General features: G+C 32.5%; 3 protein-coding genes across 4 annotated transcripts in view; 1 reads left to right on the top strand and 2 right to left on the bottom strand.

Moving 5' to 3' along the window:
* The window catches only part of Syx1A (syntaxin 1A), a 96860-nt gene extending 96219 nt beyond the window's left edge, over positions 1 to 641 (top strand). Inside the window, exon 10 of the mRNA XM_011503646.1 lies at positions 70 to 641. The gene's annotated coding sequence lies outside the window, so the exon portion shown is untranslated. The remainder of the gene's footprint in view (positions 1 to 69) is intronic.
* A 7513-nt stretch (positions 642 to 8154) lies between these two features.
* LOC105365472 (uncharacterized) lies at positions 8155 to 9934 on the bottom strand. Of its 2 annotated transcripts, none has more exons than XM_011503642.1 (7): positions 9683 to 9934; positions 9249 to 9496; positions 9047 to 9169; positions 8906 to 8961; positions 8732 to 8810; positions 8535 to 8660; positions 8155 to 8455 (listed from the first exon to the last, which is right to left on the bottom strand). In XM_011503642.1, the coding sequence occupies exons 1-7, from the start codon at positions 9777 to 9779 to the stop codon at positions 8252 to 8254; spliced, it is 933 nt and encodes a 310-aa protein (XP_011501944.1). In that variant the 5' UTR covers positions 9780 to 9934; the 3' UTR covers positions 8155 to 8251. The 2 variants fall into 2 exon arrangements, with proteins under 2 accessions (XP_011501944.1, XP_011501945.1); XM_011503643.1 differs by having other exon boundaries at positions 9689 to 9933.
* A 616-nt stretch (positions 9935 to 10550) lies between these two features.
* On the bottom strand, positions 10551 to 13150 carry coro (protein coronin; the record flags this gene model as incomplete). Its single annotated transcript, XM_011503641.1, has 5 exons — positions 10551 to 10945; positions 11047 to 11283; positions 11612 to 11990; positions 12101 to 12582; positions 13004 to 13150. Coding segments are annotated over 5 exons (1425 nt in total), but the record flags the coding sequence as incomplete, so codon positions are not given.
* Between the last annotated feature and the right edge of the window lie 5 nt (positions 13151 to 13155).

Raw genomic sequence — 13155 nt, 5'->3', positions numbered from 1 at the left:
CGAACGAAAAAGTCCTTCCAACGATAAATCACCGTCCACCCTGCCAAATCTACAATCTTAATTTTCCAGATGTCGAAGGCGTCGTAAGCGTGCAAGATTTTTGACGAGCTCGAGAATCCGGCACGGCAGCATCAACGCCTTGACGCTAACGTACGAGCCGACGCATATCGTCCCGTGCCCTTGAACGTGTTACGATAAAAATTGAGCAAGAAGAGGACGAAGGAGCTGAAGACGAAGACGAAGACGATGACGATGACGAATGGCGCTCGCTCAAAGGGAGAAAAGAAGAGCAAGGAAATGAGCCGCAGGCGCACCAACGTAAGCGTTAACTGCAACTCGCTCGCCTCCCCCTCCTCCGATCGCGCACGCGACCGCGCCAACCCCAACGTCAACACCACCTACACAGAGCAATTCAACGAGTCGTTCACGTACCGCGCATCCCCGATGCCTAGCCAAGCACGTGGCTGCGCTCGGCCTCGTCGCCCTCACTCCCACACGGACTCGGACAATCCCATCCCAATCCAGCGCACGAGGTTTTCCGAGACCGAGACGTGGAAGCGGCACACGTGTCCCATACACCGTAAGAACAGGTGGCCTCGGTGTAGACTTTCGTCGTTCATTATAAACGAGGCGGCGTTGGTCCGGAGGAGGAGGAGGAGGAGGAGGCGGCGGAGTGGTTGCTTCGGGGACTTGGTGTCGCAAGCGATGAAAGCGAAGACGGCGCATTCTGCTGCGCAGCAATAAATATGATATAACCTAGGTGTTATTGTGAATTAAACAAAAAATAAAATGTAATAGAATAAAATGAAAAGCTGAGCGAGTGAATGGGGATATGAGTGCGTGAGAGTGGGAGTAGGATTGGAAGAGCGAGGGGTAATGGCGACGCGCTGAGGGGAAATGGGCGGGGGGGGGAAGCTTCGAGTTTTGATTCGGGCCGCTCATATTTTCAGATGTACACGCTACGTAAGGACCGTGCTTATCACTTGCTATGATAACGTGATAAAGACGAGCAAGGAGATCGAAAATAAATTAGCGAATCATTATTATAAGGAGCGCGAGCGTTACAAGTACGTTGAAATGTTGAACGATGTTTTCGTTGAAATATTATATATGAACGTTGAAAAGTGTGTGTTGAGGCATTATTGTCTTATTGCCTCGTAAGATGAATTGAGAGTTCAACGGCGACGACTATTCTTCGGAGCGATTATGCGTTATTTATTCGGACGACGGCGGCTAAATTAAATCATGAAAATGGACATTATTTAGGAATATGCGAGCATGGTACGATGACGTAAAAAAAATATTGTGAATCGTGCGATGAAAAGTGCACGATAAGCGAATGAGAATTCGTGATGTTCATAATGAAACTCGAGGCTTACAATTCTGTGCATTGTACAGAAAGTGTAATTGTTAGCTTAGGTAGCTACATTACTATTATTATCTACTATATTCTCCAATAACAGTATGAGTTATGAAAATACACAACAAAATATTTAAAGTTAAAGAAACTTCGTAATTAAATCAAGTATAAGGTTTCGAATGTAATAGCTACTCGATAAAATAAAAAAAAAAAGCTTATAATTAAGATTGAAAAGAAAGAACGTGTAGTGCGCAATGGAGAGAGACAAACATAAGATATGTATAGGCGTGTACTTGGAATACTCGTCGTCGAAGGCACGGAAAATTTGAACCCTTTCCCTCTCCCACGTGCTTACTCGCCCTATCATTCTCTATTCATCTCCTTCGTTTCCCCACCAGCCTCCCTCTCACTTATTCCCACGATCTTTATGCGGGCCTATCGATCCATATATTATCTATCAAGCCAATGCATCCAATATCTGCTTAATTTAACTCACTAAATCGCGAATAATATTAATATAAAATTTTGTGTAGGTACTTTTTTTATTCAATTTTGTTTCTTTTTAACTTCACTCTACATTGCTCAACGGAGCATTCAAATGTTTCGTAAAGTCGCTTGAATATTAATCAAATTGTATTAATTGTATATTATTAGTACGAGAATTTGGTAGACCATTGCAGAATCGAGTCGAGTGCCGTGTCTTCGACGCGTTGCGTGCGATTACATATACGGGTCATTTAAGAAAAATACGTGTCTCGGGTTTCTGAGAAAACGAACTGGAAAACGCTAACGCTAATGGTTTCTCGAACGTCCGGATCGAGAATGAAAGCAAAAAACAAAAAACAAAAAAAAAACAAGAAAAAAAAGGGAATAAAATTAATTTAAAGTAACGTAATAACGCGATGAATTTAAAATTCAAATTTTCAAGTCTGTGCATTTTAATGTGATTGATAAATTTTTAAAGCAAATGTTTATTCAATTGCTATTTACTCTTTAGGGAATCGCCTCGTATCCTTAGACTATATTAGGATAACGACAGAAAGATCCGCGCAAATGTATGATAATTGAAATAAACGAAGTCGATTATTCTTGCTATCGAATAGAAAAGGTCATCGTTGAAAATTCGACGTATTCTTTCCAGTTTTTAAGCAAATTTTGTCACTGTGTTGCATCATAACGGCAAACGTTAGATAAAAGTGCATTAAAATCTGACTATAATTCCTTTTATGACGTAGTTATTCCGCATGCGTAAAAAAATTTATTTATTTAATTGGCACTTTCATAGTTGACCGATGATATAAATTTTAAATTTATATTAGCTTTACGTTGTTTATTAAAACGCGTAAAAATCTCACTGTAAATAGCTAAAGTTTTAAATTATTAAATGGAAAAGTATGACGAATGATTTACATGATATTGACACTAATGATCAACTCGGATTTTCAGCTGTGCGAATGTATTCTCAGATCGTCATTTAAAGTATATCAAAAGAAGAATAAGAACAAATTATACCTTCAAGCAACTGTGATCGAAAAGTTTTTGGCGCGTCTGAATCGTGTAATAAAATTCGAACGTTAATTAAGCGAGTCGAGTATTATTAGTAAAGCATTGTTGTACTTCGTAATTCTCTCCTAAAGGAAAGAAATTCTACAATTATCTAACAATGCATATAAGTTAACGCGTTGTTCGAACCAACAGAGCGAGGGGGGAAACAGTACTTTGATAATACTCAAAACCCTTGTTTAAAATGATGAAAAAAATATTTCGTGCATTATTATAAATCACATGTTTAAATATTATATTAGAAATTTGAACGGCGAAAATCGTGTGGTGCGCTTGAATATCGAACGACTGTAAAAGTCACGTCAAATCTCAAAGAAATATGACGCATGCCTCGTGACATGCATTATGGGCGGATAACATACGCATGCACGCATTAAAACAAGTTAACAAATGGAAAAGAAAAGGAGGAAGAAGAACGATAAACTATAAAGAGAGAGAGAGAGAGAGAGAGAGAGAGAGAGAGAGAGAGAGAGAGAATTTCTAGTCAGAACTCTATTTAGCTCCAGCGTCTAGTGAGTTTCAATAGAGTCTAGCTTACGCAGTCTCCGATTTTAGTATACATAGATCTTAGCGATAATTATTATCTAGGAATTGACGAGAATGAGAGATTAAAGGAGTGCGAGAGAAAAAATAAATACTTTATTATCAGTAGATTAAGTTTAAGTAATAAACAAAAAAGAAATTGAAGGGAAATAATAATGATGACAAAAAGACAAAACGATTAGAATTATTGACTATATCAAAGCACAATTGATTTTTATTAGCGAGTTTGGCCTAACAAACAAAGTACATCTAGAGAAAAATATAAGAATTATGACTTTTATCGAGGTTGAAACAGCTGTTAAGAAACCGCACCTGCCTCTCAGTCGCCAACTCATGTTTTTGTTTTCTATGCTTCGTATACAAAGAAGAAAATGTAAATGTAATTGTTATGTTTTTACGTAAAATATTATTTTCCTATTAACCGTAAAGAAGATAAAATGTATAAAATTGAACATATTCATTATCTTCTCTCTTTTCCTGCAGAGCACGTGGCTCTCTCTCTCTCTCTCTCTCTCTCTCTTTCTCTCTCTCTCTCTCTCTCTCTCCATACATCAATCTCTTGATTCTCCAACCTCCTTTACATTTACGTCTTTCTCCCTCTCAATGTCTCTCTCTATTTTTGCCAATTGGAAATGACGTTCATAAATTCCCTCGACGTTTTTGGTCTTCCTAAATTTATCACTCTTTAAAAAATATCTTTTTAAAATTAACTGTCTTTATTTAATGTTGTTAAAGTACAAGTCAGTTGAATTGTATACAAATAAGCGAGAACTAAAAATGGCATTTTCATTCACCTTTCTCATTTAGAATATTAGGAAAATTTATTTATACATAGGTATACATAAAACAATGACGAAGAATTGTACGTTGACATGTTATATAATATTAAACGACGATGAAACGGCGGATAATAAAAATAATACAAAAAAAAAATCATATTCTCTCATGCCAAAGAGACTAGTGTGCGTAGCGTTCAACCTCGGCACTAAACTTTCACACCGTATAAACAAAGAAAAATAAATGCCTCACAGTGTACGCACGACCGAGTACGTAAATATAATTATACATATTATACATATTGTTATCAATATACCGGATAGCATTGCTGAAACGCTGAACTCATCTGCATTTTTGTAGTCGTTAAGAAAGAAAAATGTAATAAAGATATAGACAGAGAGAGAGAGAGAGAGAGAGAGAGAAAAGTTATAATGACAACTAATAATTAGTCAGACTTTAATTTATAATGATTATATTTGTTTATTGGGCCGAAATCGTATATTAAAAAAAAAAATAAAATATTTGTACGAATAATATCAAAACATCAATAATGATTTTTGTCCCATTAAATAGCGCTAATTACTTAATTTTTAAGTGTGCTATTATTTTTTTTTTATTATTTTTTAATATTTATATTTAATATTAATATACACAATTTTTTTATTATTCGAAGAATATATCTAAAGGGATAATTTAGTATTTTTATAAATTCTTGTTACATAAATCATATTCATGACTTTACTTGACGAAATATTATCGGTTAACCATTTTTGATATAATATAATTAAAAATAATTGAATGATTAATTAAAGATTCGATCAAATTTATCGCTGGTAAGTGAATGTCAAAAATGTACATGAGTCGGTGTCACATCGATGCAATTATTAATAAGAAAGGCTACTTTAATAACCTTATGAGTGTCAATTCTACTTTCAGCTAAATCATAATTTTGAAAAATGTTTAGAAATGAAAGATAAACAAAAGAAGCTACAAATATGGTGCGCTGTTGAAGAGATAAGTACAGAAGAAACTTTAACTATAATTAAATTAAACGAAGCAAAGAAAAAAGTAAAAAAAAACAGTTCACATAAGTGAATTTCATGCGACAGAAGTGAGATTATACTTAATGAGCTAATATAATTAAAGCAAAAACAACAGCAAAAAAAACAAACAAACAAAGTGGGAAGAGTAACGTTTAAAAGTGCGTGTAGTAGAAAAAAAACTACGTTATTGTAGCGCAAATGAATGAAAGAAGCGAAAAGAATAATATTGAAAGAAAGAAAAAAATTTACGAATACTTTTTATTGTAGGTATTTCATAGAGAAACAAAGTTCATAAATAAAACATTAAGAATTCTGTATTTAATGATGACTTATCTAAATAAAAATCAACAGTGTTTTCTGCCTATAAATATTAATATCTCGTACTCACGTCGGGCGACTAATGTACATTTTCTCTCGAATAAAAGAATAAAAAAAAAATAAGGTGAAATATTCTCTTTCAGTTTTAATAGATAATTACTCGGAAACAGACATTTCGTTCTATAGGTGTAAACATATGAGGTGTACAAAATTGGCAATAATTTTAGGACCTTTCGCGATCGTCAGTTACTCGATGGATTTGGATTATTACAAGAAAATTGTTGACAAAACCACGCAACTTGAAAAGCGCAATTTATAAAAAGGCGAGGCAAGACGAGTTGCTGACGATGGCGGCGAGTGTAGACATTGTGATCAAGCGAATGTGCCCTTTCGTCGCGTATATGAAATTATTCACAGCACAAAATAAAAAATTCTCCATCGCTGATAGTAGAAAGAAAATTTACGCTCCCGGGACTAATGGCATTTTAAAAATAAAAAGGCCGCATGTTGAAAGAAATATTGTTGTGGCAAAATCGGCTCCTTGAACATATCGTTTCTACATACAACAACGTAATGATACACTACCACTATCCTCTATATTTTTTAATTACATTTGCCTTGGTTTTCAAAACTTTATTTTCTCCCGTGTTGTTATACCCATTAGTAAAATCAATTACATTAATCGAATCACACTTTTACCGCTCTTTTGTTTAATGTTAATTTGTTAACCGAAAGAAGTTTCTATACTGCAGTCGAATTTCAAATAGTTCTTTCAAATTACATCTATTCAAAAAATATCTTTATACAATTTTTACTAGAAAACGAAATTTGTCTATAAAATAGACGATAAAATAGAAAAATTTCGATATTAACCGAATGATATAATTAAAGTTTTTTTTTTTTTTTTTTTTAATTCTATAAGCATATGTTGATTGAATTTTGTTCGTCGCTAGCTTTTAAAATTGTAAAAAGTAAAGCGTGTTGAAGAATTTTAAAATGCCATTATGTGTAAAAACTTGTTTTTCCAAAAAATAAAAAAACAGAAGAAAAAAAAAAGAAAAGAAACAAATTGCGAGAAAATGGATTGTTAAAGAATAATTTAAAATTATTAGAAATATTAAAATTTCGACATGATCACATTTAGTATTTACTTAAATTTTCAATATTTTCAATAATAGGAAAAAAAAATGATTTTACAAAGTCGCTTTTAAATTGCTATAAGTGTTACAAAAGTTGTATTATATTTATCAAAGCTAACAATTATTAATAAATATCTTAGAAAATTATTTATTTATCTCGTTAAAAAATTAAGTGTTTTACAATATTATTATCAAGATTTCACTATGAAGTTTTGTATCGTGTTGAACAAAAAAAAAAAGAGAAAAAAAAAAGAAAGAAAGGGGAAATCTTTTTTTTTTTTTTTTTAAACACACACGTACACGTAATATAATGCAAGTCAAACAAATGCCCACTGGAGCAATATTACTCATTCAAGAGCGTGTATAGATTTTAAATAGGAATCTTCTATTACTACAAGTGCACCAAAGATATCAAACATCTTTACTATTCGGACTATCGAGAGGCTTCCGTAAAAAATGATCGACAATGTCATTCATAATTTAAAATAATCTTATACGTTGATGTAACTTGTCACATAAAAGAAAACAGATCTGCTTCATTTTTTTTTTTTTTTTTCTTTTTTTATATATTATGTTATGTTTATAAAAAGACGCATTACATTATTTCTACCGTTTGTTGTATTTAATCGTGTTAGAAAGTTTACGTAAGCTATGTGGCTCTTTAATGTGTAGTCGTGAACTCAGATACTGTTTTCTTTTAACATGAAAACATACCTGTACTTCCTTGGAAAAAGAATGAGCGACACGTCATATAATATGTTAGTATGCATAATGTACATGATACACAAAGGAAAACCTTAAAATATCGAAAGTCATCTCATAATTGTTAATTAATAATCATTGCTTATATCATTTTGCTTTGGGTATAAAATTCACGTTTCTCCGATTTCGCTTGTAAATACAAGACGCTTTCGATCATCGTATGCATCGTATAATCGAAGAATTATTAGCGCCACGTAGACAATAAATAAATCAGGTCAAAATAACATTTTCATAATCAACTAATATTGTTTTAAATTGCTTGTAAAAATATATAAGGCTCGAGCACCTTAAAAAATTAATACCAAACATTAATAGTGTTTCCGCTACGCGAAGCCTATCGCAGTCTCGACGTAAAGTTTGTTTTGCGTTAATCAATAATCTAAAGTACTCGATTCATTTTAAAGATACTGCTGTAAAATGTAAATTTCGAGATTGGAAGTAAACTTACAAACATCTTCCACTGTTGTCTTATAATTTATCCGTTCCATAAACTTTTATTTCCATTTAAATGTGCAAATAAATTATGTACAAAGTATGGATACAATTTACATACACATAGACTCTTAATATACTACACTAATTATATAATTTTACCGGTATTCTTAAATAAATTATTGTATAGATAAAAAAATATTTTAAATAAGTTTGACGTATAAAATAATCACAGACTAACGTATTTCGAAATATAAATTAAGTAATTTTACAGATCATATGTATTAGTATATTAGAGATCAGTATTGAAGTAATCACATTTGCTTAAAGCATATTATGCTGTCCTCTTCATCGGATACAATGTCAGACTTTTTTATTAACTGATCGTCAAAATCTCCGTCTTTGTAAACGCGATTTTCTGGAGCATGGAGAGCGTGTTCCTTAATAAAGTCAATAACCAATTCTTTATTGACATGGGACATGGTTAAACGGCAGCCCCATGTCACCAACGCTAATGGCTGAAATTTTCATCGCGTTATATATTATGATTAAACAATTGATTAACGTATTACTCATTACAATTAACGTTCTATTTACTTTGGTTTCATCGAGATCATAGGGTGTTATAATATGTCTGCGGAGGCAACCCTTTACTACTCCCTTTAGACGTTCCACTTCCAAGCTATTTGCACACGGATGATATAACATGACGACAGCTCCATGCTGAAAATACGTCGAAGAAAATTGAAATTTACTTTAAATTCATTAGATTACCAAGAAATATAAATTCTTACTTCCAAATTGTGAATCCATCTTTGTTTTGGCACGTACGTGTATTCTCCATATGTTGGCCAAATTGGACGATGACTTCCGCTAAAACGATAGCCATATATTTTTCACGATAATTTACGTAAATTTCGTTTACATTCAATATAATTATTCGAGTAAAAAGTCAAGGCCCTACTTACTATGTTGGAATATCATCTTTATATTCAATACTCTCGTACATGCATTTATGGATAGCCTAAAAATGCCAAAAGTTTATTACATTCGCTTAAATTTTTCAATAGAATGATTTACATAATAAATTATTAAAAATAAAAAAAAACCTCGTATTTTTTGGGTATTGTATCACAATATAATTCTGGAGAAATTTCTGTATCAGGATTAATTTTCTGACCGTAACAAGTGTAACTTGTTACAGAGTGATCCCAGTCCACTGTCAAATTAGTCTAAAATATTATATTTACATCAAATTGTATTTTGTCATTTAATTAGAATAACAAAATCGACATCTTATAACAACGATACCTTTCCATCATCGCAATCTGGTGATTTAACGCCCATTGGGACTCTAGAATCGTGGTGCGATTCTTCATCTTTACCTTTATTAGAAACAACTTTAGGCGGCGGTGTAGGTTCCCCAGGTCGACTTGGCATCCAACGACCAGTCCAATTTTCATATGGATCATCGGTGGAGTCCCTACGATGGTCCTTTTCACTCTCTGTATAATCATTCAATATATCTAATAAATTGAATTTCATATTAGTATCAATATCTGAAATAAGATAAAGGTCATATTTAGTTATTAACTTGTAATAATAATAATAATAATAATAGATACATTCACGCATAAAACAACAAACTGTGGATTTATAAACTTTGTTTATACGAATTGTAGGTTAAAATTAATTCACTGCTTGTTGATGGTTAATTTAAAGACTCTTAAAATCAAAAGAATTACATGAACCTTGGAATTCATATTTATCTGGATATGCAATTACGTATCCGACAAGAGTAATTTTCCAAAAGAAAAGCGTAATTTTATTTGGCAATGCCATTTTTCTACTGTACACGACAGCAATTCTATTTATTTACCCATCCCTTTCTAAAATATCATCGCCGCACGTATGCAGATAACACAAACACGTTACAATGTCATTAATCGTCACTAATCTTGACGTCAGCTTGTAATATAATCTTTAAACGATAAATGCACAAAGTCACGATTAAAATTAAAAAAATAATTACTAAAAGAAAATACGGTCAGAGGATTGACAACATAAAATTTAATAAAGGTCAGCTTTACAAATACATAAGACAATCAACATTTTTTTTAAAATCATTTTATTTTTTTCTTGCATTTTTAACAAGACAAGGGAGTAAATTTTGCTCATCATGAATTGTCAACCATATATTAAACGTGTGTAATTCGAACGATTAACATTTCTTTTAAAAATTCGAAAAGTAGAGTAAAATTTGCTATTTTTACATTATATAAAATGTGATTATTAGACAATTCATAATAGTTTAACAGGTTCCAAATGTCAAATACAATCAATAGAACAATTGCTTGTTAGATTTGTTATTTTACAGTAGATTTTTTCTGTACAAATTAAGGCACTCATGTTTTATGAAAAGTTTTTCCTCCAAGGCGCGCGCATGTACATAAAAATCTCAAAAAATAACATAACACTAAAATGTAACATAAACGTAAATCCTATTAACAGGTAACGATGAATGATTCGATATATTATTATGGTAAATTATGTAAAAGATTATAAAAATGTGAATATGTTGATGAATGAGAAGAGAAAAAAAAAAAGGGAAAATAGAAGCAGAAAAAGAAAGAAATAAAGAAAAATACAAGACGCTGGATGTACAATAAATAATCAAGACACTGTTGATGATTTTAGAGCACGCTACTATGCTAAGTTACCTAGTATATACACAGCTATCATATCAAAATATAATACGCACGTTTCATTTATTACACAATTAAATGGTTTCCGTGGGTAAGGATATAAAAATATAACCACTAGCTGAATCAAACTTCATCGGATGCAAGTGACTCCTTATCTATTGGCGAGGAAGACTTTTCATTTCTTTCTTGTTCTTTCATCTGAAGCGATACTGCAGATTCTAGTACTCGAATTCGCCCTTCGTGTTTAACTATCATAGCTTTTAACTTTCGAATTTCTTCCGAAAATTCTTTGATAATGTCATCCTGTAATATTTATATCCGTAATATGCAATGTACATTTTAATTCAATAAAAATCAATTGGAAGAAAAAAAAATAATAGTAACAAGCATTTCAATTTACTTACCGAGAGACCTGACATTGATTGTCCACCAGTAGAGTTTGCGCCTACTTTTGCTCCTTTACTTAAGAGATTAGCTTTCTTGTGGACTTTAAGATCATTTTTAGAAGTTGTTGGTTGATAACCGTCCCTTAACGAAATAAGGAGAGGTTCGGCATCTTGTCCTGCCTCCCATTCCTCTGCTGTTATAGCTGCGGTATCCCCAGGACTATCAGGATACAAGTCTTCTTGAAATAATTCAGACTAAAAAAAAAAATTACAGCAAATAATTAAGAAGATTTAATGTTAAACAGGAATCATTAGTGATTTATCAGGCACTTAAAAAAGTTTTACATAAAAGAAAAAAAAAAAAAAAGAAAAATAAAACAATTAACAGATGAAAAGAGAAAGAAGAAAAAAAGTTTTTTCAGCTCATAATAAAATAATATTTGAAAACGTATAAGCGCTTAAGACAATAAATTCTTATCAACATTTTGACATTTTTATTGTTTGTTTAATTTATTGCCCCTTTCAATAAAGTATGACTCGCATAAAATATAACTTCTTTGATTAGATTTATTAAATAAAATACCTTTCTTGGGACAGTCATAGATATGACCTGACAAAAGCCAGAATTGTTCAGTCGATAAAATCGCGATATTTCGCAGCTGTTAACGTCACAGCCGCGCTTAGGCATTATACCTATTCCCCTTTGAGGATCTGGCGTTTGAAAAGTGTTGATATAATGAACAAAAGGAGGCTCAGGAGTTATTTCAAAATAGCGAATAACAGAGTCTCCTTTTCCACAAAGATAAACTAAATTTGTATCGGGATCGTACAAAGGAAACATTACTCCATTGCTGGTATCAAGTTCTACCATAACAATTGGTTCTGCAAGCATATCTGGGGCTCTTAATGAATACTGTCTTTCGGACATTTTGCTGAACCCTGTTGTAAAAATTAAACCACCTCTGAAATAATAAAACAACGTATTACAAATAAATTTTACAAAATTAGTTTATTAATTAATATTAATAACTAAAATTTTAAGTAATAACGATAATGGGGAATACAATGGTACCTTAAAAATATGGCTCTTGTAGCTTTGCTACCTTCGTGAGCAATAGCCTCTTCAACAATGTTACCCGTCCTAGGTTCGATAATTCTTATTTTTTTGTCTTTACAAGTAGTAACTAATCTAGAGCCATCCCAGTTCCAACAGGCAGAATAAACTACATCTGGATGGCAGTCAATTTTCACAACAGACTCTCCAGTACCAACGTTCCAAATAATCACAAGATTATCAGAGCCAGCTGTAAGTAATACGTTAAGAGCTGTCGGATGCCAGAGAACGAGTCCGACTCTTCGCTGATGTAATTGCAGATCAACCACAGATTCGGTCAAAGTCCTGGAAATTCCACCATCTGGAATTTGCCAAACTTTAACCACGCAATCCTCGGATCCTGACGCAATAACATTGTCATTATGTGGACACCATGCGATATCTAGCACCGGACCTTTGTGACCACCCACCAGTGGATGATCAGCCGATATTCTGCCGACCTGCAAATTTATGAAAAAATAGTCAATTTCGAAATAGAAATACGTGCATGTTGGAAAATAGAGCAGGAGTTATTTTAAGTTGAAAGGCATCGGCGATGAACCACCCAAGACTGTAAATTAAAATTATGTACAACTGAGACAAAAATTATCTTAAAAATTCCATAAAAATATTCATTTGTTATTCAATGCTATGTAGCTTATGTTTGATTTTAGTAAAGAAAGATTCGGTAAACTAAAATGTGTAAAAAATTCAAAATATTCATAAAATTTACGATAAATTTAATTTTCACGTTAATATTGGCTTTTAGAATTAAAATCCGCGAGAGATATATAAATCTCGCGAAACATATCGTGAGAAAAATGAATAAATTTCAATTGTATAAAAATAAGTGATTTCGTGATAAAATCTCTCTGTACTTACCTTATTGTGAGGTAAAACTATAAAGGCACCACCTCCGGCTGATTCGACGATAATTGCGAGGAACTTGGGATTGACCGCGCAGAAAGTCGAATCCCAGGATGATTTGGAAACCCTGATATTGTCATAACACTGTTCACGTTTAAGAGCGGTTC

This window comes from Ceratosolen solmsi, unplaced genomic scaffold, assembly GCF_000503995.2.
Source record: "Ceratosolen solmsi marchali unplaced genomic scaffold, CerSol_1.0 scaffold8, whole genome shotgun sequence".
Lineage (NCBI taxonomy): Eukaryota > Metazoa > Arthropoda > Insecta > Hymenoptera > Agaonidae > Ceratosolen > Ceratosolen solmsi.
The sequence above is the reverse complement of the archived record's forward strand: the minus strand, read 5'-3'. Positions and strand labels throughout refer to the sequence as shown.

What these genes read in the sequence shown, in the direction of transcription:
- LOC105365472 (XM_011503642.1), bottom strand. Translation starts at nt 9,779, where the DNA reads ATGGCATTGCCAAATAAAATTACGCTTTTCTTTTGGAAAATTACTCTT. An exon ending in AAAGATGATATTCCAACATA is followed by an intron (nt 8,811 to 8,905) that starts GTAAGTAGGGCC and finishes CTATCGTTTTAG; the next exon opens with CGGAAGTCATCGTCCAATTT. An exon ending in GATGGATTCACAATTTGGAA is followed by an intron (nt 8,661 to 8,731) that starts GTAAGAATTTAT and finishes ACGTATTTTCAG; the next exon opens with CATGGAGCTGTCGTCATGTT.